The 26,270-nt window shown below is 36.2% G+C and overlaps 2 protein-coding genes across 3 annotated transcripts; both read left to right on the forward strand.

The window, feature by feature from the left end:
• The first annotated feature begins 2,499 nt into the window (after positions 1–2,499).
• Positions 2,500–4,130, forward strand: LOC140054458 (uncharacterized). Its single transcript, XM_072099448.1, has 2 exons — positions 2,500–3,797; positions 3,975–4,130. Exons 1-2 carry the CDS (start codon positions 2,548–2,550, stop codon positions 4,126–4,128), a joined length of 1,404 nt encoding a protein of 467 aa, XP_071955549.1. The 5' UTR covers positions 2,500–2,547; the 3' UTR covers positions 4,129–4,130.
• Positions 4,131–23,722: 19,592 nt separating this feature from the next.
• Positions 23,723–25,378, forward strand: LOC140054054 (L-rhamnose-binding lectin ELEL-1-like). Of its 2 annotated transcripts, none has more exons than XM_072098875.1 (4): positions 23,723–23,805; positions 24,064–24,139; positions 24,598–24,882; positions 25,213–25,377. In XM_072098875.1, the coding sequence occupies exons 1-4, from the start codon at positions 23,767–23,769 to the stop codon at positions 25,221–25,223; spliced, it is 411 nt and encodes a 136-aa protein (XP_071954976.1). In that variant the 5' UTR covers positions 23,723–23,766; the 3' UTR covers positions 25,224–25,377. The 2 variants fall into 2 exon arrangements, with proteins under 2 accessions (XP_071954976.1, XP_071954975.1); XM_072098874.1 differs by having other exon boundaries at positions 23,755–23,820; positions 25,213–25,378.
• The last annotated feature ends 892 nt before the right edge of the window (positions 25,379–26,270 follow it).

The following is a 26,270-nucleotide window of genomic DNA, read 5'->3' on the forward strand; positions in this document are numbered from 1 at the left end:
TTTATCTCGATAACATCTTTTAATGCCATATACTTACAATATTTTGTCCAAAATGGCGGCCATTTTGAAATGGCTGCCAACCCCCCTTGCGTATGAAAAAAAAAATGGAGCAAATACTTTTTGGATTCAGTGATGTCTATTCTACAACATATCCAAATTTTATCAAATATAGCAAAAAAAATGCAACTTTCCAAAATATCCTAGACTAAAAAAGCCAGGATTGTCAAAAGCGAACCCAATCACTGTTTAAAGACTTTCCTTTAACATAAATAAAATATAATATAAATATAAAATAAAATGACGAAAAAAATTAATTAATAAATATCTAAGACATTATGTAAAAAAAAAAAAAATACAGCAGGGACCAGGTAAAATCAAAAGAAATAGTGTTGGCGAAGACTAGTCTCGAATTCTCGAAACCTGCCAAGGAGAGCAAGCTCACTTAATTCAGAGGGAAGACCATTCCAAAGTTTACAGAATCTAGGAAAGAGTGAAGATATGCAGATGTCCTAACCATTAGACCACTGGGGCTTTCATGGTATAGTTAAAATCCAATTGGATAGCGACTCTTTAACATTCTCGGCGCGGTACGCCATCTATCAGTATTTTATATATCCCTCTACAAATTAACATTGTAAAGCATTTATAATGTGTTATTGTGTATAAAATTTGCATAAGAATCGTTTACAACGTAACGCAATGGAGTGCATTCATGTATAAATTACAGTAGTACACAAAATCGCGGCTTCCTGTCAAATCGTGTTCAGTCGACGTATAGCATGAAAATTCACTGCGTCAGTTTCCTGTCCAACATTGTTGTACACAAATCTGCTTTCTAACGTCAGCAGAATCAACCTGTACCTTGTCAGATACAGCACAAACGCTTTATGGTGGCCCATTTAATTCAGCCATGTTATAGAGAGTAGAGACTGCCAGACTGGAGACGTGTTGTTCGGTGAAGGAGGCGCTATTGGTAGACGTACAACATTATTCATTATGTCAAATGGTGAAAGGGAGCAGAAGCCTGACGAAGAAAAGAATAATCAGGTTAGATACGCACGTCACCTAGTACTGTAATATTAGCGCCATTTTTAAATGTTATGTACCGACATTTTTTTAAAGGTAACTTTGCATTCACCAGGAAGTATATGCTATTACTAAACATTATAAATGCTATTTTTATTAAACTCGCCATGTATTGTAATGCACGTTATTTCTCGAGATGATTTAAATCCGCTACTTTCATACATTAATTATTTACTGTAAGCAGTCAATTACATTAAATATTATTTCGCAAAGAATGCACACATTTGTTGTACATACTAGCAAATTAATATTTTATAATACTTTGTAACAGATACTTTTTATAGTAAATTATTATAGGTATATCTAATGACTAAACAGGCAGCTATTCTTAAAATATGAATTTTTTGAGATATTAAAACAACTGTCATCATGGCGTAGGCCTACATTATAAATAACGAGTTGCATGCATTTTGTTTTTTTTTTTGTATATTCACCTATTTGTCTTTTATCAATATATCCTACCCACAATTTAAAAGAACCACTCAAAAATCATTAAGTTTAGTTAGTAAAGGGGTTGAACTTTGGCGTGATATACCTGAGACTCTTAAGTTACTTAAGAATCCTATAACTTTTAAAATAAAATACAAAAATAAATTACTTTTGCAATACTCTGATTAGAACAAGTTTTTTTTTTTTTTTTTTTTTTTACAATTACATCTTACTCTCTGAGGAATCTTTTTTTTTTTTAAGATAAAGAAAAAAACAAGAAACTTTCTTAAAAGTTACATTTTGTTTGCCTATGCCGTTGTGCCTTTTTTTCATATTACTATTTATAAACTGTTTTGTAACAGGGGGTTTCTACTTATAAGCTGTGCTTCAGAGATTTCCCCTTTCCATTCTTTCATTTTTGTAATGAATATTTATGTATGTTAATGGTTTTATTTTGTTGTGAATGGAAATAAAGAAACAAACAAACAAACAAACAAACAAAATATGTAAAGTCATGTGTAAGGACATTGAGTGTTTTTTACGCAACAACAATTATAGAAAACATAAAATAATACAGGAGATTATAGTTAGTTAATATATCGATTTCCACGTTCAGAGGAGATATTGGACCTACAATGTTGACTGCTATGCATTGAAACAGAAAAAATAATAGCATAAAAATAATTCTTTTTTACAAAAGTAAGTGCGCTACATATTGTGCATAATTCTGCTGCGAAGTACAAAATACACTTTCCAAGCTTGGAATAAACCCAATCAAATCCTAATTACCTCCAAACAGGGAGAACACATGGCGAGTGTATTTAAGAAGTCAGACACATGGTAACATTTTTTAGCTCTTTATCTCGGTTACATTAGGATTTCGTAATTGAAATGAAAGCCATAATTCTCCCATTTTATACGATTACGGACATCACCACTAACCAGTGAATCTCTTTTTTTTTTAATTTAAATTTTGTACAGGTGTTGTCTGAAAGCCATACTCGGTCAAGAATTGACATTTCCGCCAACGACATGGCTATGACATCAAAAGTATCCGAGCGAAATCAGGTTTACTATGATGCTGTGTGTTCCGGAGACCTGGTTACTGTCCAAACACTTATATTGCAAGGCGTTGATCTGGATTGTCCGGGAGGTGAATTTAAAATTCGACCTTTGCACCAATCAGCGTGTAATGGCTACTTTGAAATAGTAAAGTGCCTGGTGGAGGCTGGAGCTACAGTTGACTGTGTGGACGATGAGGGGTTTACACCTTTGATTTGGGCGTCTGTGATGTTTGAACACGACATCGCAGCTTATTTAGTTTCAAAGGGAGCCAACATAACCTGGATTCCTGACGATGGAAAGAGTGCTATTATGAACGCAGCTGATTGCGAAGGCGGGCAGACTTCGCACATGATGATGCTGGCGGCTTTGGGTTGGGATATTGGCGACCCTAGTTGCACTAGCGGCTGGACGATGTTGCACAGGGCAGTCAGGGATGAATTAAATCATGACAATGAATTGCGTATGTTAGTCAAAAAAGGTGACCGAGATGTCATCCATAAGCTGGCTGCAGCATCTGGTGGAATTAATGTCAAAGATCGACTTGGATTAACTCCATTGCATCATGCTGTACGAGGTCGGCTTGTACACGAGGATGAAATGTGGAGAGATTATGACAAAGGAACATGGCGGGATGCAGACTTCATTTCCAACCTTGTTCCCACTAAGGCTAATATGGCTCTGGTTAAGTCGCTTATCGCGTCAGGGTCTAATATAAGCGATATTGACAGATATGGTCATTCAGTTCTTTGGCATGCCAAATATTTTGGTCAAGACGAGGTCATCTGCTTATTGAAAGGACATCAAAGCAAAGAAAATATTCAAATATCTGTAGATAATGGAAATGAAATTGACGAAGACAATGATATTGAAAGTAATCCATTGGTGGATTTATTGCCTAAAGTTCCGCCAAAAGACAGCAATGCCACTACCTGGCGCAGACAGGTTTTGCGGGAAATTGATAAATTAAAGTACAGCAGAGATATCGGTTTGAATGATCAAAGGACAATGGCACTAGAGCTGAATCAATTAGACAATTTACAATCCAATAAAATTCAAGTACTACCCTGCGATAAAAGCCATGAAATGGTGACGTGGAAGTCCGATGTTCCATCAGAGGCAATCAGCTTCATGGCTTTAGGGAAAATGTTGCCACTGTTTTTGGATTGCGTAAGACAAAAAGCTAAATATGACGAAGATCTAACAGCTTTTTTACATAGGTAAGTCAAATTTATAATGCCACAGAAATTCCAAATACTATAATTCTAAGGTGTATAATGTGCAAAGTAATCAATCACAAAGTATCTATAATGGTTTGTTTACGTATTCTCAATCGAGTCAATAATATTGAAATGTCTGTAACATTATGTATGTATATAATATTATTTACACATCAGATCAAGTCCACCAGAAAGCCCAAAGAGAAAGCATTTCGCAATCAAGAACCTTTTACAGTCACCAGCCATAAATCCAGGTTTCAGAAACAGCAGAGGTGTACTTGATGTTCATGAACAGATGGATTGCCTGGTTCAACGTTTTGTAGAGGAATGAACAATATATCCCCGATGCTGAAACTTCGGATAGTTTTGGGAGGAAGTGTAAGTGAGAAAACCAAAATAGGTCTGCCGAACGAATATGACTATCGTCTGTATATCGGAGCACTGGACGGTAAATGTTCTGTTGTGAGGGAAATTGAATATGGCGTCCAATCTTTCCAAAGGAGAACAGTGAGCATCCAAGTGTCGGATGACGTGTCTTTATCGTGGTCGTCTTATTGTGATGACTTTAACGTTATCGACCCTGCAGCGTTGTTTATGCACATCCATGGCGTAATGTATAAGGCCCTCTCGCGGGATATTTGGGAGGGTCTCGATATGTACTGGAAACCGTATGGAAGAAATGCATTTCATGTACAGTGGATGGGCAAGCATTGGCACGGCATGGCCATCAAGGCCGATATCATGTACTGCGTCGAGATCCAAGACTGGTGGCCGACCACTGTACGACAGGAAAGTTACCTGCTTTCAAATATCAAAAGTAATCCATCCTGCGTATTACTGAGACCGCATTCCTTCCAACCGTCATCCTGTGAACTGGAACATATTGTAATGTCAAAACTTTCGGACGAGATGAAAACAGTTTATTCCATAGGCAAATTTATAAACAGATTAACTGAACATTCAAGCAAGCAGGATAAAGTGACTTCGTATGACCTTAAGAATGCACTATTTTATTACATGGAAATGAATTGGCAGAATGAGAATTTCAGTTCTGGAGAGAATCAAGATGAAAGAGAGAACAACAAGTTTGAGTATAGCTGGGGAGGAAGCTATAATGGTGACTCGGAATCATTGCCGTTGATGTTTAAGCATCTGAGAACTAAGACATTACAGGTATTTCACGATGGACTGTCGCTTCTAAGAAGTCACACGTCTTATTACTTTGGTATTAGTCGATGGGCTGAAACAGAAGACAAAATAAATCGCAAAGCAGACCAACAAAACAAATTCGAAGAAATGTTGAAACTTTATTTGTGAGAAGGACAGCCCATTTATTTTTTACTCAACTGGAAACACACAACAAATCACCGATTTCTGGCAAGGACTTATGACTGTTAAGTCCTTGGTGGTAGTTGAAAACTATTGTTTCCATTTGAGAGTCAGAGAAGAGTGTGTTTGACCTCTGATATAAAAAAAAATTGTTTTAAAACACTGACACTATTAGGGAAAAGTATGGTGTCATACAAAATTTACCAGGGAAGATCAATAAAAGTTATTTAAACCAGTTACGCACCAGAGATTCCTCAACATGTCCAAATCCTACCTTACCCATAACATGTGTGGACCCGGAGAAAAGAACAAAGTTCCAGTATCAGGGTGTAAAAAAGCTTTTCTACAAGTTTGTTCTACTGTATAATCAGTCTCACAGCTGTGCCAATCAAAATAGTTAAGGTATAGTGTTCCACAATGAAATGATTGCCTTCTCCATCCCTCACTGAACCCTCACTGAAGAAAATAGGAAGAGCGGAGAGAGAAATAAGATTATTGAAAGCAGTGCATACGGTGAAACAGCATTGTTCGATCGAATATATTTTCCCGACGCCCGAAGCGCTGAGGGAAATATATTCCCTCAGGCAAAGACCATTAATTCTAAACCGCCCAGTGGTATACTGAAAATGTATTAATTAATTTGAAACGATGAATGAGCAAATCTGTGAGAATGAGAAAAAGTCGCCCCAACCGAGATTCGAACCTGGATCTTGTGCTTGATATACAGATGTCCTAACCATTAGGTTGTCGTCAGTCATGTAACAATTTTAACAAACAAAATATAACCGGGTGCTGGTCAACATTAGATTAAATTGTAACACATTTCAAACGCAATGCCTTATAATTATGCATTGATTAGATCTAATTATAACAGGGATCCTAACCAACCCACTACGAGTGGAATAGAATCATCAAATACAAGAATAAGTATGTTAAAAAAAAAACAATACTCAGGCAAACCTCATAGTCCAAAGTTCACAATGCTGCATCCATGGAAAAACGTAAACTTCCGCACCACACTGTTCATCTCCGGCCTCAACTTCTCAGGTGCAATACACTGTCTCGACGTTTTCTCCTCAGGCGCACAACCACGACGCACACAACAAAAATAAACCGCTTTAACAAAAGGTAAAACATTTTGAAGAAATTCCATACTGTCGAGGTCCCGACGCTTTTTCCTCCCTTGCACACCCACTACGTGCACAGACGCTTAAACAAATTACGTTGAGCCAAACAACGTTGAGCAAAAATCGTTCCACGCCACTAATCCACCTTCGGGGTTGCTACCGGATGTAAGCTCTGTGGTATATAAACGTGGCTCAGCTCACACTAGTACCACAATCCACATATTAATCCAAAACACCAATTTATTTTAATCAGGAACCGGTTTACCACGAACTTCAGCTAATTAACTTTACAAACAACAGCTAAAACTACATTCATATTCCACGGGGCCAAAATTAAACAGGAACATCAACAAGTCGTGGTACCCCAGCTTTTCCTTCACAGTTGTTTTTTTTTTATATCGACGGCCTGTGGAGCCGTGAAATGTGCAAAAAGTCACATTTGTGCAAACAACCACATTTGTGCAAACATTTTACCTTCAAATGTGCAAACAACCACATTTGTGCAAACATTTTACCTTCAAATGTGCAAATCTGTAAACATTCATTAACCGCAAATGTGCAAACATCACGCCGTTAAATGTAAAAACGGTCAGTTTTGACGTTAAATGTGCAAAAGGTATTCTACAAATGTGCAAATCATTTATTCAGTCAAATTCCTATTACACTTTATATTTTTGGTTCGCAGGTCTTTCAGAGTAGAAATAACAATAGGAAAAAGAGTCTAATAAATTTAAAATGCTCAATATCATAATAACTAATTATACTGTTGTATTTTATTATGATCAAAGGCTTTAACCCGTCTAAGTCAACTCGCCCTGAAGTCAACTCGGCCTCACGTCAACTAGGCCACCTTAAAGTATGAAACGCAAAAGTGCAAATGAATGGGACAAAATAAGTCTAATGAACAGAAGAAAAATAATAAAAACGAAGTACGCATGTTATAGGGATGAATATTATAATGAATGTGAATGTTAGTTGACCCCTCCATGGTTGACCGATTAGTTTTTGGCCGAGTTGACGTGAGGCCGAGTTGACTTGAGGCCGAGTTGACTTCAGGGCGAGTTGACTTGGGGCCGACTTGAATTTAGCCGAGGCGATTTAGAGCCTTTGATTATAATAAAATACAACAGTATAATTAGTTATGATATTGAACATTTTAAATTTATTATACTCTTTTTCCTATTGTTATTTCTACTCTGAAAGACCTACGAACCAAAAATATAAAATGGAATAGGAGTTTGGTTGAAGAAATGCTTTGCACATTTGTAGATTCCCTTTTGCACATTTAACGTCAAAACTGATCGTTTTTACATTTAACGGCGAGATGTTTGCACATTTGCGGGTAATGAATTTTTACAGATTTGCACATTTGAAGGTAAAATGTTTGCACAAATGTGGTTGTTTGCACATTTAAAGGTAAAATGTTTACACAAATGTGGCTGTTTGCACAAATGTGACTTTTTGCACATTTCACGGCTCCACACGGCCTTTATCTGTTTTCATACAACCGCCAAGTTCGCCTACACAAACGGTTTCCTGTTCGTCCATCGTGTCAACATCTACATATCCACCAGCACTGTTAATTTGAATAACATGTGACAATATCCCCAAACCAAGATGATACACCCGTATCACTATAACCCTTCACATAATACAAATATTTCTTTAACTATATCAATATGTTATTTTAATTTTATCAATTTTATTATTCTTTCCCATTTTTTTCTTCAATTCTATACAATTTAATACTTTAAATTACACATATTTTATTTTATATTCTAAAGTATCGTCCAGTACAAAATGTTTCGTAATCACGTCCTCATTCTATAGTGTACATCGGCTGAGAAATTCTGGACCGGAATTGTCTGACACTTTTATTGCTCTGACTACAAATCCCTGTTATTGGACACCTTTGTCTTCATCATTTATATACGTTAATGACTAATGATCAGTCTCTAAAATAAATTCACTACCGTATAGATATAAATCAAATTACAATGAATAGGATACGATTAAAAGCAGTGAACATTTTATACCCATTTTAGTTGTACTTGCGCATAGCGATAATGGATAGGATACGATTAAAATCAATGAAATGTTTACTCCGTGCGTTGCTATTCCCATTTTGGTTGTACTTGCGCACAGGGATAATGAATAGGATACGATTAAAATCAATGAAATGTTTACTCCGTGCGTTACTATGCCCATTTTGGTTGTACTTGCGCACAGCGATAATTAGTCTGGGCTCCAGACGGAGTTTTGTCTTAATATTAGTAAAAATATAAATATTTGACACCAAGAATTCTTGGTGCATAAATTATCATGTTGACTAGTTTCAGCTGCATGCGATTGGCTACTCACTCGCAGGCAGTTTTAATATTCATATTTCAGAATTTCAAAGACTCAACATCTAAGATGATACGCATGCGCTATGCTACGTTTAGACAATTTGTACTTGGGTACATTGATGAAAGTTTCTGAAGGCTATAAATGATTTTATATGCCTAGTAGTCTGGTAAACATTTGATGGGATTTTTCCCAAGAACATGAAAACTCGTCTTGATATGATAGGCATAGCTTCTCCGCGAAATCAAACATTGAATGGATCATATTATGCGGAGATAATTTGATTTTATAATTCCCACCCAAACCCTGTCCTGTTCTGTGTTTGTGGTGGTGTAGCCCTATTGTGTGCCGGTCGGTGGTGGTATGTACCTTATTTATTGGCAGGTCATATGTACGAGTTGAGTAGCCCTACGAAGGAGGCCTAGGCCAGGACTGAACAATTAATAAACAAAACAACTTGGCAACACGATTATATTTCATCAACAGTTGTCTCGATCATACATTCAGCACTGTACGTACTCGATCTTTTTAATTTTGAAACAAAATGATCATTGGTTGATTCGAAATCCATATTTACATACCGCCCGCCCCATATAGCCAAATACGGTATGATAACCTACGTCATTCTTATCGGATGTTTGCGGTCTGCAAATCGATTTCTATACGTGTTTCACAAGTCTGTATTTTCAGACAAAAATCGCGGTCGAAATAAAAACAAATAAATAAAAAAAAAAGACAATAAATACAGACTTGGGGCAAGTCTAAGCGATAATGAATAGGATACGATTAAAATCAATGTATCATTCTAGTCTAAGCTATAATATAGCCTATAGTGCTTGAGTTTAGTGAGTGAGTGGCCAAGCGGTTAAGACAGTGAAACCGTAATACCTAATTGCCATATTAACATCGGCAAGGGTACACTCGACGCTCCGTGGTTCTGGTGGTAGAACAAGTCTTCTCGGATAAGGACTATAAACCGTAAGTCCAGTGTACACATCTGGCTCATGTGCACTTTAAAGAACCTAGTACGTCTTTCGAGACGAGTAGGGGGCTACGCCGACCCCGGTGGTGTACTAATACACACATCAGCCACTGTCACTCATCATGAGGGCCCCTTGATTGTCAGCATACGCCGTTTAGGGTCACCCTCTATAAATAAGTTGTAATACAAAAATAAAAAAAGTGTTAATTTTATCATAAGTTAAAAATACTTTAGGGTTTAGGATCACCCTATTATAGAGGTGTAATAAAAATTTAAAAAGTGTTTGATGTCGAGTTTATTTTTACCATAAGTTAAAAATACTTTTCACCATTTAATCTGTGTACCGTACTCTATACTAAGACACTATGAAGAAAAGCAAACAAAGCTATATTGGAAATATTGTCTTGCAACTTGTGATAAACTGATTGATATAAAATGTCTTGTTAGCTACCGTAGTACAGTTGTTTCATTTTTTTGTTTAGTATGGTGATATGGTGAACTATACATACATATTATTGTTAGATAATATTTACTAAAACTAAATAACAAATAAATTCCACTTTATAGAGTTCACAAAAAAAATCTTTTGCAAAATGCATTTTTTTACATAATATTTTGTACCAATTTTTTTTTTACTTGTTGTGTGTACAATACATAAAGTAACAAATGAAATAGAAAATTTTGCAAGTATTGTATGTAATAGTTAGACTTTGTACCGAGAAAAACTCAATAGGTGTATTGCAAAGTTCACAATATCGTTTCACAATTTCTTTTGGAACAAACAAGCACTTGTGGAGTTTGGTGATTGTGAACAATCAGAAGTACTGAGTGATACACTAAGTATTGTACTTTTGGAACACATAGTTGTGATACCTGTGATGCGGAATAAATCAAACCAAGAAGACGTTGATCAAATTGCAGTTCAGCGTCTTAAGGCCAATTTACACAGACGAGCGGTAACGGTAAGCGGTAAAGTTGAGCGGAAAACGCAAAAATAGAATATATGTTATTTCTTATGACCATTTACACAGAACGCGGAGCGGACGACACACTCAATTCACCAGGGACAAAAAGTAGTGAGCCCTCTATCGGCAGCGAATCGTTTTTGCACACGAGACAGCGTTGACAATTACCCGGAAGCAACTTTGTTTTGAAAAGTAAATCTTAGGTTTTTGCAAACTGGCCAATTGGAACTTTTGGTTTTATTTACTAATGAATAATTCATGAAAACCTTTGACGAGGCATCTACGAACCACGTGATATTGTTTTTTAATCGACGAACCCATTATATTTGTGTGAAACAAGGGTGAATTACACCGATGTTTTTTAAACAATTTTAGGCTATTCGAATGTTAAAATTTTGTCTAATTTGTTGAGGCTGTAATAAAACAACGCAATTTTTTGAGAAGGTGGGTTTTATAGTTTCTGAATATTTGATTTTTCAATAGTAGTTAATAAAAAAATCTCGTTGGGGTTATTTTTTATTTTTTTTTAATGGCTGCTTAAACATGTGCCTTCTTGGGTATTTCACTATTGAAAATGGAACACATGGTTGTAGCTAAAATCATTTTTTACGCCATAAGATAAAAAATGTGATTTTGTAAATTAATAAGGGCAACATATAATATATAGGAAAGCTGTTTTAAATCATAAAACTCTACAAAGCCTCTTTGTTTTATTTATAAATCAATATAGTCTAGGCCTAGTAATACAGTAGGAGAGCCAGGCTTTAGCCTATAATAGTGGGGTAGTGCGTGCATTATTGGCGCGTGTTCATTGTCAGGCGCGCGTTGTTTATAGGCCTAAGAAAATAAGAATAAATATACACATATAATTAAATAATGATTATTATTAATTGAATGTTTTGTTTTTTTTACAGACCCCAGAGGATTGTTCTACATACTTCAATACAAATAGCATTAAAGCAACAACAATTTCTTATGAGTCATATTAATTTACCTCTGGCATATAATGTCAAAAAGCACTATTAATACTGTAATTATTGATATTTATAGATGTATTGCCAAAGAGACATTTATTTTTTAAAAACTTTAACTTATCCTAATTTACTTATTTAAAGGTTCAAGTGGCGGTTGGTTGTTGTGCAGTAGTTTAATAAAGTTTAAATGTACATTTCAAATCGGCAAATAAATAATGGTAATAGGCCTACTACAGTAATAGTAAATCTTTTGAAGATTAGGCTTAGTACAAAAAATGTTAGCTAAGTTCATGTAGAAAACTTGTTGTCTGATTTTTAAGGTGCAATTTGTGATAATATTAAAAGTTAAAATGTTAATTGGTGTGTATTTGTATTTCATTTATTGCTCCATTATTATAATAAAAAGCAGGGAACCGTGAAATTTCATTTTAGCTCCGATAAAAAGTAAACATTTTCAGCATATACTTAAATCAATCATATGTTAGTGAAAGGTGACATTAACAGATTTATTATGAGATTACTAGTAAGCCTACTAGCTTTAGCTCTATTCATAAAAATATGACATTATATACTGTGTACATTAATTAACTAGCCTAGGCCTAACTAATTGACTGATTTTTCAGTATTTTACCAAGTCAGCCGTTCAGGCATGCAAACAGTCCCCACTTCACACTAATCTTCATAATTATAAGAAAAATGAAAGTTGAGCACTTTATTTTAAAATTTATATGCCCATATTATAAGATTCTGCATCATCCACTTAACAAGAACTAAAATTGAGAGCACAGTGATGGAGCGCATTTTCCGTCGTTCTCGTCGCCTAAGGAAACGAGTATTCCAGCCTTGCCGCGTATTCCTAGGCCTACGCGCACCGCACTTTCGCTCAAAATACACTATCTTCAACTCCTTATAGAATTTGTTTGAAAAATAACCCCAAGCTTATATTTGGAAATCTTTGAAAATGCATATAAGACTATATTATAGCGTTTTCAGAATTTCATTTAAAAATTGCAAATTAATGTTAGCTATTTTAACAAATTAGTTAGTTTTCACTTTTTTGTTTTCGCCGTATGACTCGCTTTGTTTACGTTTACACTTGGCTTAGACGTTTATCTTAGAATTCAAATAAATTAATCCATAATCAACTAAAATTGCTATTGTTGTGGTTTTTGTTTAATATAAATGTTCTTTATTAACAGAAATAAATCAAACAACAATATAATTTAATATAAACCCGTTAAAAAGGAAATTTAGACAGCCTATAAAACACGGACGTCAGAACTCGCGTCGCTCGAAATGCTCGTTAACTTTCTATTTATAGCCAATCGAAAAAGGCTCCGGCTAACTTAAACAATGAAAACGGCTCTCGGAACACTTAATGTCCCATTTTCGCTGTTTGACGTGGATGTGACGAGCGGTTGAGCGGAAATCCGCTCAGGATCGAAACAGATTCGATTTTGTGAAAATACCGCGCGGTAATTATGGATTCTGGCCATGCCAACCAACGACATGATTGAAATGACGTCATCTATCAACAACTTTTTTTTGCGTCCGTCGAGTGAAAGACGACAATAAATACGAGTGCCGTAGTAGGCCTAGCCTAGTTTGCAACTTCTTTATATTCAGAAATACAAACACCTACGACGTGACTAATGTTCGTATAAGGATAGTGAAAAGAAAATACACATTTTAGTACGTTATTAGGCAACAATTCCCTCTAAAACTTAGGCCTGTGTGTGCTAGGCCTACTGACAGTCAGTCACATCCAGGCCAGCAGTGACTGTAACATGCATTAGCCTCGAGGCCTACACGCACCACTCCGTTCGCGAACTCCGCGCGCTATGTAAATGGGAAAAGCCACGCGGTTTTTCGTTTACAATTACCGCTTACCGTTACCGCTCGTCTGTGTAAATTGGCCTTTAGAAGTGTAATGTCATATCGATACCTTCACATTGCTTCTTGTAGAATTAAACAGAAATTATCAGATGTTGCTTCTAGAGAACTTTCTTATATACCCTTTGATGAAGAGTATTTAGTAGGGAGTGCGAATGAAGCAATGCCTCCAACAGGCCCGTAACCAGGGGGGGATCGGGGGGATCGTACGATCCCCCCCGCTGAACCGCGAGTTCCGCTTGGCCTCCCACTTTTTTTTGCTGGGCATACTAACACAACACGACGATTGTTCACTACAGGCCTAGTCAAGCCTTAATAAATTTAATTAATATATATATATATATATATTTTAACTGAAATATAAAAACCTAACACTAAAATTTACAAGATAAGTTCTATTTGATAACTGCTGAACATCGTGGTTCTGGAGCTAGCGAGCTGTACACAGAGCATAGTTGTTGTTTGGTTGACATAACAGGGTATTCCCCTACACAGATCTCCGCGTGCGTGTGTGACGTGCCCAGCCAGCTGCTTGATAGAGAAAGCATGCAGCTCACACGACGCAAGTGCAAGATGCAATGGTTGAGTGAATTCAGGGATCATCTTAATTCCATGGTTTTTTTACCTAAACACCACATGATGGTGAATATGCCTGTTAAAGTCTCAATGATACGATCCCTAATGTACCATGTTGTTGCTAGGAGGCTTGAAAGGAGGAGGGATCTAGCCTAATTTCGGTCGGCAAGAGAATGCCGTCCTCTGACAATATAAGGTCGGCAATATTAAGGTCGGCAATTGAAATTTGTGGGCTGGAAATTACACCAACAATATAGTTCAATCATAAACAAAAGAGAATAGCCGGAAATGCGATTTGCGGCCTATATAGAGAACAAAATTTCGAGGGTATGGTTCCAGTGGCGGATCTAGCAGGGGCGTATTTTTTTAGTCGCGTGGAAGCGACTCTATAGTTCACTATGTCGGTCGGTCGGTCTGTCTGTCTGTCTGTCGGTCTGTCTGTCTGTCTGTCGGTCCGGTATCACTATGCGTTTTATCGCTTTCTGACCTTATCTTGACATCAGTTTAATCTAGCTAGGTCAATTTTTCACAGTATATTCCTTATGGCCAGGAATCAATGTGGTTATGTTTTCACGGTGCGCAATAAAAAATTACGCGGTCTACGCACGATTTAACGAAATCACGTTTGTAATCATATCTTCACAACCATGAATCACAATTAAATAAAATTTGGTACTCATAAATTTCAGGGCATAAATCATCATATGGCAATACAATTACGTGCGTAGCGCATGTAACGCATGCGTACGCGCGCTTAACATTTTCAAAATTTATTTTCGATGAAATAAGAGTACATTTCAGGCAATTTTAAGCGTTTACAAAATTGCCATGAGTGCGCATATTTTTGCGCGCGCACTGCGCGTTAAATGTTATCGCGCACTCTTTTTGCCCGATTTCTGTTTTCTTGACTTACTTTTCAACTCGAAATTACGTTATACGAGCACGTCGAAAGTGACAGGCTACGCACGTGTAAATTTAAAAAAAATAAATGTTTTTAAACATTTCAACATTTTTAAACATGTTCAGTAATTTCGGTCAGTATAGTTCACTATGTCGGTCGGTCGGTCGGTCTCTCTGTCTGTCGGTCTGTCGGTCTGTCTGTCGGTCTGTCGGTCTGTCTGTCGGTCCGGTATCACTATGCATTGTAGCACGCGACTTAATGGCTGTTGGCCTTGTTTTTAATTAAATAGATTTTAAAAACACGTATCGTTTCGACGGTCATCAATCACCGATGGTTTGCACATTTTCATAGTGAAAATAGTACGTCGGAGCACATCGTCAGCTTGATCGCATTCCACCAAGCATGTACGTCGACATCCTTTGTGTACTATCAATCTCTAGCGTTACCAACGATCATTCACAGTTAAGTGTAAAAGGAGCAAGTTGATAAAAGCCACGTGGTGAGCTTGGTCGCGTTCCACTAAGCAGGTCGGCTGCCGGCATCCTTTGTGATCGTCACTCCCGTATTGTAGAGTAGCGGTACCTCAGACGATCAATGTTGATGAAGCCACATGGCCAGTGCTACTATACTACGCGCCCATTTATTAAGTACAATAAAAACAAAGGCTAGGACTGTATGCCTATGAAAATTATCCCGTTAGGGATAAATTTTATTAAAACGTATTACTATTAAAATATTAACAATGCTGCAGCATTTCATGACCCTTGTTGTTTTAATTGCTTTCCCGTCGATGATTCTCATAAACACATCGCGATGACATCATGACAAAAGAGGTGTTTTGTTTTTTTCAAATCACTAAATATAATGTAATCGAGCCGGACCGCTAATTTTTAAACGATCGTTTAAACCAGGTCGTTGAATATGCCGTGATTTTAATTGTCAAAAACATGACCGTCAGTCGATGGCTCGGAGTTTCGATAAATCTCGCGTCGCATGTGTTGCGTGGTGAAAACACTCTCAGCAAGTTTGCTTCATTAATATGCATGAGACTCTGTGACGACCCGCTTTAACGTGACGTCATTTTACTTTAGCTGTATGCGAAGTATAGTGACCGCGATCGACCCGGCGCGCGTGTAAAAAAATAATACCGGCCTAGGCTAGGACAAGTTTATAATATAACGGTGAAAAACATCGTCGCGTTGTAAAAATTTAGATGTAAAGTACAGGCAAGTTGTTAGCTTGCTTTTGGTACCCTAGGTAAGTATCAGCTGCATATTCCACATGTCGTAATTTGCGAGCTTTAGAGTGTTTGGTAAATGACATTATGAGATGTTTGTAAATCGTTTTAAACGACTTAAAATGCGCTAGAACGCCAAAAATTTCCAGGGGCCGTCGGCCCCTGGATCCCGACCGGGGGCCCTTGGCGGCCCCCTGGCCCCCAGCCAATGTTTGCTCGCAAAGCTACGCCACCCCTATTTCAATATCCTGGATCCGCCCCTGGGTTCCACTAAACAACTTAACGATCCACCCCGCCGTCAAACCTGGTTACGGCCCTGTCCAAGCACGTGTGGAGATTATGATAAAATGATAAATTGTTCTTTTTTTTCTGTTGTGCTGTGGCCGTTTGAACCAGAAAGAATGTATCATAAATTTGGTTATTTAATAACTGAGCAAAATCCAAATCAACCAGTGTATTTGAAGCTTAAAGGGGGATTCTGGGTTTAAAATTGCTTTTAAATATCGTTTATTTATTAAATAAAAAATATTATAACAATATAGACATGTCAGAATGAAGAAGTAATAACGAGAAATTAAAAAAATTAAATTTCATATAAATTTTAGGGTAAATTCATGGAAAATCTGTATTTCAGCAGCTTAGGGAAGCTCATTAATATTCATGAGATATTCACAAAATCACGTCATCAGTCAGTGGATTCCAAACTCGCGACGTCAAGCTTGTACGTTGTGTTCTCTCTCTTCTGTCAAACGACGACCACCCGATCATTGTGAAATACATTTTTTGTAGATTTGCTAAGCTAGGCCTAAAGTGTAATAATAACAGTAGTAGCATATATTTATTTGACATTTAATGAAATACAAAATTTAGTACAGATTACAGAGTCATAAATTATACTATTTTTATACCTCGAATTAATAATAATACTGTAGTACAGATCGTATATCGGCTTCACGTACTAGGCTAGGCCTAGCCTAAATCATTTTATTCATGCCGGGGTGAGAGCCATTTCTGACTAGGGATTCCATGCCACGATGGCTACGTTAAAACATTGGGGCCATCATTCATGGGCCTAGCTAGCCTATTACTAAACGATTGGCCCATAAATAACAAAACTCAGTGGATTCCACACCCATCCTATCAACCAAACTCCTAAACAATCTAAACCTAAAACGTTCTACAAAAATCGGCTGTAAATATTGAGGCAAAACAAGGTCCGATCGCCGTCCGCACGTATGGTGTCCCGATCGAATAAGTAGGCCTAGTTTACTCTCCAAAAAAGCGGATACTGCATCAAGCAAGTACACCGGTAGTAGGTAGGAAGGAGACCTAGCCTAGCCTAGCCGATCCGGCCCAGTTAAAAATTGAGCTAGCTAGTGTAGTAGACCCTATGCGAATTGATACTACCAGGCCTTTTACTTAGGCTAGGCTACACTTGTTAAAATTAGCAATACTGTACTTATGTTTACAAATATTCCAACTCTCTCATTCGAGCTATATTATCTATACCATTCCGGTAGGTTGAGTCGACCTTCAATCAAATACTGTACATCGTTCATGTTGTGATTATAGACGGGGTATACTCGACCCGACCAGTTTGGTATTGTATACTGTATCTGCTTATCACGTGACGATGCCAAGCATGGGCAGAGAGAGCACGTGTATCGTCGTCTCGCTCTCCTCTCCTCGCTCAGCAGGAATGTATACGTTACGCTTCGTTGATTTTGAAGGCTTTCCCTAAGTCAGTGCGAAAATCGGCAAACGTAAAGTGCAAACTTATCTAATTTTTCACTGTTTTGATGGATTTTCATAGAAAACTGACTTTATAAATGGGAAGACCGACTAAAATTACATCAGATAAGTATAATTTTACAAAAGTAATTGATATGGTTAATGATAACGAATCGTCGGAAGATTGACCATTTCACGAATTTCCTATTCTGTAACCACAGTGTGATTTAGCCGTAGCTGCACTTGTAATCTGGCCTCATTTCACAGCCTTCGTTCTGCTTCACTGGGCGCTTATATAAATTGAAACTTTTACCGTTCAAGAGACAAACAAATATATTTTACATTTTTTACTATTCATTTTAAACCCGGAACCCCCCTTTAAAAAAATGCAGCAATAGACCTTTGCATAAGTCCTTAATAACAGTTGGTGATGGATATATAGTGATGAATGATTTCATTGAGAGCTGTAATCTAATCAATCCTATAAGAAGACATGGTCCTTCAATAGAAATGTCATATAATAGTAACTATAGTGGTAACTATACAACAGATTTAACATTGTGTTTGAAATGCCAGTCATGGCCTTTGTTTTCTGAAGAATTTTTCACAAGAAAAAGACTAAATAACTGGCCATCCAAGTAGCGCGTCAAAAGAAATTGAATGGAGATTATCATTTTCTCTAGCTGAAAGAGAACTTTGTTTTGAACTTTGTGAACCATATGCCAGGTGCATGTGTGCCCTTAAAGCAATAAAAAAAAACACCTTATTTTGTATAGTGAATCTGATTCACCAACACCATTCTGTTCTTACTTTATCAAGACAGCTTGCTTCTGGATGTGTGAGACTGTTCCTTCTAAAGGTCATAGCACTATGGACTTGATAAGGAAGACACTTGATTGGCTGCTAGATTGCTATCAACAGAAATACCTTCCTCATTATTTTATTCGACAGCAAAATTTAATTGGACATTTATCAAATGGACATTGTGACCATGTGATAGTTATGTTAATAGAAGTTAAAAGACATCTTTGGTGTAGAGTAGTGCAATATGTCAGCGCAGTTGAAAATAGTGACTTTGTGGATGCTTCTCTCAAGATTCTGAACCTGCCAAAGACTAATAGTTTTATTGACTTTACAAGTCTAAAGTCTACCTTACTAAATGACTCCCTTGCCCTTGGTGATATTATTAAATTTGTACGGCAATGTGATGGTGGTTACGTTAACAAGCAATTATATTTTCTAACTTCATTACAATTTCCAGGATTAGGATTAGACTATGACAAATCTAAATTGTTTGTTAATTTACTTAACCTCCATTCCAATGACAATATACTTTTTTCAATCTTAGCATGTATCAATGAGTTAGTAAGGTTACAGAATCATATTAATTTATACATCATTTATGTTGTACGTTAGGTGATTGCTATACAGCATTATTGACAGTAATACAGAAAGCACATCCCTTTTCTTATGTTCAGTTCTCTAATTACATGCAAAAACCATTAGCATATTATACATTAGGATCAAACCTTGTCTACCCGGATGGTTGGACTGACCACAAATGTGTAGGTAAACAAATTAATGTGATTAAATATTATTACTTAATGGGTAAACATGAAAAACTGAAAGAGATGCTGGCCAAGTTTGAACCAGTACTTGATGAAATAAAAAGAGACAAAGATATGTGTTGCAGACTGAGAAAAGTATTTGTAAAATTACCAGCTACAGAAGGTCCTATTCCTTGGGCTGTTGATAAGGATATATCTGAACTTCTCAACCATTTTAATATGGCATTTGTTATAAACCCTGTAATTTTCATATTGTATATACAAGCAAAAATATTAAGGACGGAAACATTGAAAGTGCATTTGCAAATTTAAATGACATGAGGTATATTTTAAATGTAATTCATGACGGCTGTACTAGTGTGGAAAAAGATGTGACAAAGTCGTTAATTAAAATTGTAGAAACTAAACTAAAAATGCAATATTGTAGATACCAAACTTTGAGAAAATCAACTAAAGAAATAAATGTGTTCTAAATATATTTCTTCTTATGTTTCAATATTATTTATGCTATGTTTTGCCTATCCTCGTGTAAAACAAATTATGTATTATGCATATTGTAAAATCAGCATTAAAACTAAATCACAACATGTTTTGATCGTAGCCTATATTGTTGGGTGAATAAGACATGAGTGAACAAATGGGAGTCAAAATTATTAAAATACAAATAAAAACATATTAACATCTACCTCATAAGCATGTAGGCCTACACAAGGAATGGTATACAGTAACAAGAAGTACAAGAATACTCAGTTAACTATATTACTGTATTACAATAAATTATGAAAGGATTTAAAATGTACATTCATACCTTGCAATGTGAAAGTTCAAATCTTAACACCAGAAATAGTGATATTATTTAATATACTGTATTTATACACCCCGCCTCCATAGCATAGAACATCGTTTTGACTAAACGCCACCCCAATAGAACATCAGTTTGAATAAATACACCCCCACCCCACATAGAACATCATTTTGAATAAACCCCATCCCCCTTGAATAAATCTTGTCGGTGAAGCTCAGGTTTCGAAATGATATGTACCGCAGAACTGGCACAATATATAGCCTAAAGATACAATATAACAACTCCCCACCACACCCTTACTGGGTATATGTTCAACTTAAATTAATATTTAAAAAAAGTAATGTAGTAAATGTTCTTATTTATTTTCCTTGATATTAATAGTACGATACTGTTTTTCACATTATGTAAAATAAATTCGTGATGGGCATCTTTATAATTTCTAGCAGCGCATCTGCCCCAATATTGACCGTGCTGGCTGCCCGGTATTCTTCCAACTCTACTGGAAAGCTATTCTGCTACTGTCGGCATCTGACTCTTAGCAGCTACCTTCTTCAAATCCATACATTTTCTGGTTAATTTAAGACCGTAAAGTAATGCATCTAATGTCAGTCGACTGCTTCACAGTGCAATACTTAGCATACTTATTCAAGACTTTCATTATATATTGGTATATTTATTCAAAATTCACATACAAATTACATACATGGCAGCACATGGCTGAATTGCATATGTATTACACTATAAAAAATATTTAATCAATAGTATCAACAATACATACATATATAAAAACGAATAAATTAGACTGCAGTTACCTCAAATAATACAAGCCAAAAAAATAAAAGAGTTACAGTTTGTTCAAAAGTTCAACCACAAAAGGAACAGGACTAGTTTGGAAATATTTTGTTTTGTAATTATAGTTTTCCACTTTACGATTATGTCTAAGGGTCATGCAGGATCTATACTGAGGGGCAGGGAACCAGGTGGAGAATTGTGGAGAATTGACCAGAGGCGTGTGCTTTAGAGGCAAAAACCTTGCAAGAGTGCCATCTTCTAGTGTGGAGTGGTTAAAGATTTAAAATGGCAGGAGAATCCGAGTATGTTGTATACTCTTTGCCCAACACAATCTTGCAGACACGCTTCTGAATCTTTTCCACCTGATTCATCTGTCCCTGCGTAAGACCTGCATGCCACAAAGGGGCTGCATACTCAAGCACCGGTCTCAAATAACCTTTATAAACAGAAATAAGTTCATTACTATTAAGACCTGCTTCTCTCAACTTACGTATCATAAACATTTTCTTGTTAGCTTTAATACAAATGTTATCTACTTGGCTTTGCCACTTTAAATTGTTTTGAATGATTGCACCTAACAATGTAACTTCCTGAACTACAACCAAAGCGTGATTAGATATATGCAAATCAGGATAGGGGGATATATGTTTACTAAAATTGATATGCATTGCAAGGCATTTATTTGGATTTAGTTTAAGTTTATTAATATTGCTCCATTCAAACAGAGTGTCTAAACTAGTTTGAATCGATGTATCACCATTAGTCCTATTTTCACCAAGTGTGAGGTCGTCTACATATTTCCAGACTTTAATTTTTTATTATTGATGTTAACTAGAGCGTCATTGATCATAGCTAAAAATGCTATGGGACCAATGATTGTGCCCTGGGGCACTCCACCCATCAACTCAATCCAATCAGAGTACGAATTTTTATATCGGACTCTTTGATTTCTTTCCGTCAGGAAGTCCACCACTCACTGTACGAGTGGAGGAGGTGCCCCAAGTTCGAGTAGTTTTGTGACTGAGATTTGATGGTCAACTAACTCGAACGCCTTGGAAAAATGTTTTTCGGCTTCTCTGCACCAGAAACTAGATGGTGGTAAATATCAATCAGACAGTGGGTGGTGGACAATCCTTTGCGGTTACCGAATTGTCTATAATCAATCCAGGGATTAATTGCCTCAACAATCCATTTACAAACACGATTTTCAGCAACTTTTGCTAGGCACGGGGTCAAGGAAATCGGGCGTAACTTGTCAATTGATGGTGGGGCCGTTTTAGGGAGTGGGATCACATTGGCTTCCTTCTTCCATTGAGTGGGCACTTTGCTCTGCGTAAGGGATGCATTAACTATATTTGTCACTGGTTGACTTAATTCGTATGCTACAACCTTTAATAAACGTGGGGGTAAACCATCTGGGCCACCAGCCTTACAAGTGGAAAGTTTATTCATATCGTCAAATATCTCCCAAGGCTGGACCTGGGGAGGAGGCACTGGGCTAGGTAAATAGGCAGGGAGATCAGTTAAAACCAAAGGTTGTTGTGAGTTGGCGGCTATAACTAATCATTTATTAATAGCATTAGCAGCTCCTACAAAATCTGTAGGTGCAATATCTGTTATTTGGATGGTAATATCAGATTTGTTCATGTTTGCTAAATACCTGACCGCTTTGTGCCATTTCCCAGGTTCAGTCCTTTGGAGTCTTCATACTTTATTAATATTCAGTCCGCTATATTCGCTTATGTCTTTAAGTACAGCGGCCAATGCATAGATATCTGTTGCGACGGTAAGTGTTGCTCCTGTTAGAAGCTCTGGAGCAAGTTCTATATTTAAGGCATTTGATCTTCGCAACCTCTTCGGTCATATTAAAACCACGTTTAATCGATTTTTCTATTACGCAAACAAATCCAAAATCTACTATCTGGATTTCCAATTCTCCGGCGATTGAATGATAAAGCATGATGTTTCTTCTTGAAGTCATTGTGCAAGAGTCCGTGTTGATGCATGACTTGTAACCCTTTTGCAATCTTCTCAGCGAGTTTAACGCATCCAAGTGGAGACACTGAGATGTCTTTATCCTCTGATAAGAAACACAAGTCAAGCAACGTCATAGTTTCTATACTGTGGTAGACGTTTATAAACTCCATCAGGATTATTTTATCACTTCTCGATATCGATTATGTTGTATTTTTTTCATATTTAGAGGGTATTTATTTGATTTTACATGTTACCATTATTACACCCAAAATATTTCCTGAGAATCGGCACACCTTTTTTCAATTAGTTATTCAGATAAATAAACGGATTAGGCCTAATTAGTTTTAATTCCACTATGCTTTAAATGCTTTCCGATATTTCAGCTAATTAGGCCTATTTTGACTTGAAACATCGTAAACAACAAGTTCTATTATACGTAAAGTTTTCGAAAAAGAGCATCATAAAAAAGAAAAATGTTCCCAAAGTATATATTCCCACTGAAAGATTTGATTATAATAATGAATAAGAAAAGTAAAGATATAGAAAATAATGTTTTCACATTACTTTGCTCCACCCTTTTCAAGGTCAATTCCGGATGTTTCAGAATACAAGACTAATCAAACGCACCATGGATTATATTCCTTAATCCATGAACGCACCTTTCTACAATTGGCTCACTATCCTTGAGGAAAATCACATCACATATCATTAACGATTGTTCAGTTTCAGAATACAGAAACATCAAACATGAAGATCTTTGTGGTTGATGTCTGCTTATTTGCTGTTTTCATCGAAGCAAGTACTAGTGGGTATTACACAAGTTAGTTTTAACTAGGCTAAATAAAAAAAAAATATTTGTTTAGCCTCTGGTTAAAAAATGTTTCTGAAACTATCTATATATGGCTGCACCCCTTTTTTTTTTATAAATTCAAGGTCTAGATGTTTCAGATATAAGATATACATCGAACAATTCAGTAAATGTTTCCTTTATCCGGAATTTTAATTTTCTTGATGAAGAGTATAAATATCATCACATTATCATTCGATTCACAATTACTTTCAGTTGCAGAATACAGAGACATCAAACATGAAGATCTTTTTGGCTGTCTGCTTATTGGCTGTTTTCTTTGGAGCAAGTAGTGAGTATTACACACGTTGGTTAACTAGGCCAAATATAAAAAAAAATATTTGTTTAGCCTCTGGTTTTAAAATGTTTCTGAAACTATTCTATGACGAATCGGTCGATAAATTACTGAAAAAGATATTTTTTTTTGTATTTTGCAGATCATTAAATTATGCACCGGTGCAAAAGATTATTTGAAAGGTGTTAAAGCCTTAGAGCTAGCTGAGCTAAAGACAATTTGAATAGCCTAAATAGAGCTGATATTTTAAGTCAAGTTTCTATTTCAGAACATTAATTCTCTCTCCTTAGGACGATCAAAGCATATTGATCGAAACGTCAAGAAACTCAACAGTTATTTTCAGAACTAAGATACGTGGTGTATCGCAATTAACTTTATATCAACATTTGATTTCGCCATGCAAACCTTCAAACAATACATAGAATAATTATTATCACTGGTTATCAAATTTACAGGTGCTGTCGTCACTAGATATGTGTGTGAACACAGCAGAATATCGATAAACTGTGGAAATCACAAGATTAATGTACTATGTGCTGAATACGGACGGTCCGTACCGTTCAGTACACGCTGCAGAGGTTCTGCGTCATCGCCTAGTTTGTCGTGTCTTGCGCAAACATCCATCTCAAAGGTAAACCGGCTTTGTGATGGAAAGACATCGTGCAGTGTTTATGCCAGTAACAGTGTGTTTGGTGATCCATGTCCTGGCACCTACAAATATCTGGAGGTCACATATGAATGTAAGTGGCCTAATGTATATTTTCAATAAATGTATTTTCCTCCTCCTTCCACGTGACCTGTATTCCTCATCCACCACCTTCACAAACGTTTATCCAAAATAACCGTGGAATTCAGTTGACTTGTTGAAATTAATGATATTCTCCCGATTTAATTTGACTTAGTATAAAAACATCGGTTAAATATAACAAAGAAAGAATCACAATTCAAATATCCAATCAGATATATTTCCAAATTCATCATTAGGTAAAACAAATACAATTTTGTTATAGAAACAAACTAAAGTGATCGATATGCCCATTTCTAATTATTTATGATTGATTTCATTACAGGCGTACTTTAAACTGGTGTGACAGATTTTCAAGCAGAAGAATTTATACGATTTTTAAATAACAATTTAATATAAGTTTACAGTTTATCGTGTAGGCCTACACATACATATTTCATAGCTAATAACTGTTGATGTTATGCCAGTTTTTTTTTGTCAAAATAATAAACTAACATCAGTATAATCAAATGTGTCTTTCTTAATGACTTTAAGTGTTCATATTATCAATAAAAGCTCATACTCTAATGAATATACCGAACAGTGAAATGTGCAGGATAGAATAATCCTGCATAACACAGACGGCGCCTGCCCTCTATCTTGAAACATGCATACGATAATCTGGATTTTATTCCAGTTTTCTGGATGTTTAGTTTGGTTATGGATGGCGATGTGTGGAGGTGAAGAAAAGGATATAAATGGGGTGATTCTTGTATTTTTGTTACAATTTTCAAAGTGGGTAGAAGGAAGTTCAGGTTGGAAACAGTTCGTGGTGACGTGTGTATCAACGGCGGTTCAACATATAAATATTTATAAGGCAAATTACTGTAACTAGATGATACGCTCGAGTACTATCTAGGTCGTGTCCACATATGGTTCTCGAATACACAGTAATTTCAGCGTAAAAAAACTGGCGATTTCAAATGTACGTACCGCATGACTATAAATACATTTTCGTTTTCATAAACGAACAAATAAACACGATGATTAATGTAGTCAACTAAAGCACCCTGGGAATTAGGCCTACTTCTGAAGGAGGAACTTGTCTTAAAAATTAGACCAAGTTTTTTAATTTAACTCATTTAAATAAACCCAATTTGTGTTTTGTATATAACATTAGAGTTGAAGGATGAGGAAGAGGATGGGAAGAACAATTTTTAAATATATTCTTTATTCACTCAGTAACGAATTATTGTTTTAAATGTTTTATAGGCCTATCAATAATTTACCACTAAACACAGTAAAACATTTACGATTTAGTACCTTTTTAAAACTGTCCCTGTTATAGTCGGTTGAAATAGTAAAGTACATGTAACGATACACCACTACGACGTTTATATTTTT

Source organism: Antedon mediterranea, chromosome 7, assembly GCF_964355755.1.
Source record: "Antedon mediterranea chromosome 7, ecAntMedi1.1, whole genome shotgun sequence".
NCBI lineage: Eukaryota > Metazoa > Echinodermata > Crinoidea > Comatulida > Antedonidae > Antedon > Antedon mediterranea.

What these genes read in the sequence shown, in the direction of transcription:
- LOC140054458 (XM_072099448.1), top strand. Translation starts at nt 2,548, where the DNA reads ATGGCTATGACATCAAAAGTATCCGAGCGAAATCAGGTTTACTATGAT. An exon ending in CTAACAGCTTTTTTACATAG is followed by an intron (nt 3,798 to 3,974) that starts GTAAGTCAAATT and finishes TTTACACATCAG; the next exon opens with ATCAAGTCCACCAGAAAGCC.
- LOC140054054 (XM_072098874.1), top strand. Translation starts at nt 23,767, where the DNA reads ATGTCTGCTTATTTGCTGTTTTCATCGAAGCAAGTACTAGTGGGTATT. An exon ending in TACTAGTGGGTATTACACAA is followed by an intron (nt 23,821 to 24,063) that starts GTTAGTTTTAAC and finishes AATTACTTTCAG; the next exon opens with TTGCAGAATACAGAGACATC. An exon ending in TGTTTTCTTTGGAGCAAGTA is followed by an intron (nt 24,140 to 24,597) that starts GTGAGTATTACA and finishes TCAAATTTACAG; the next exon opens with GTGCTGTCGTCACTAGATAT.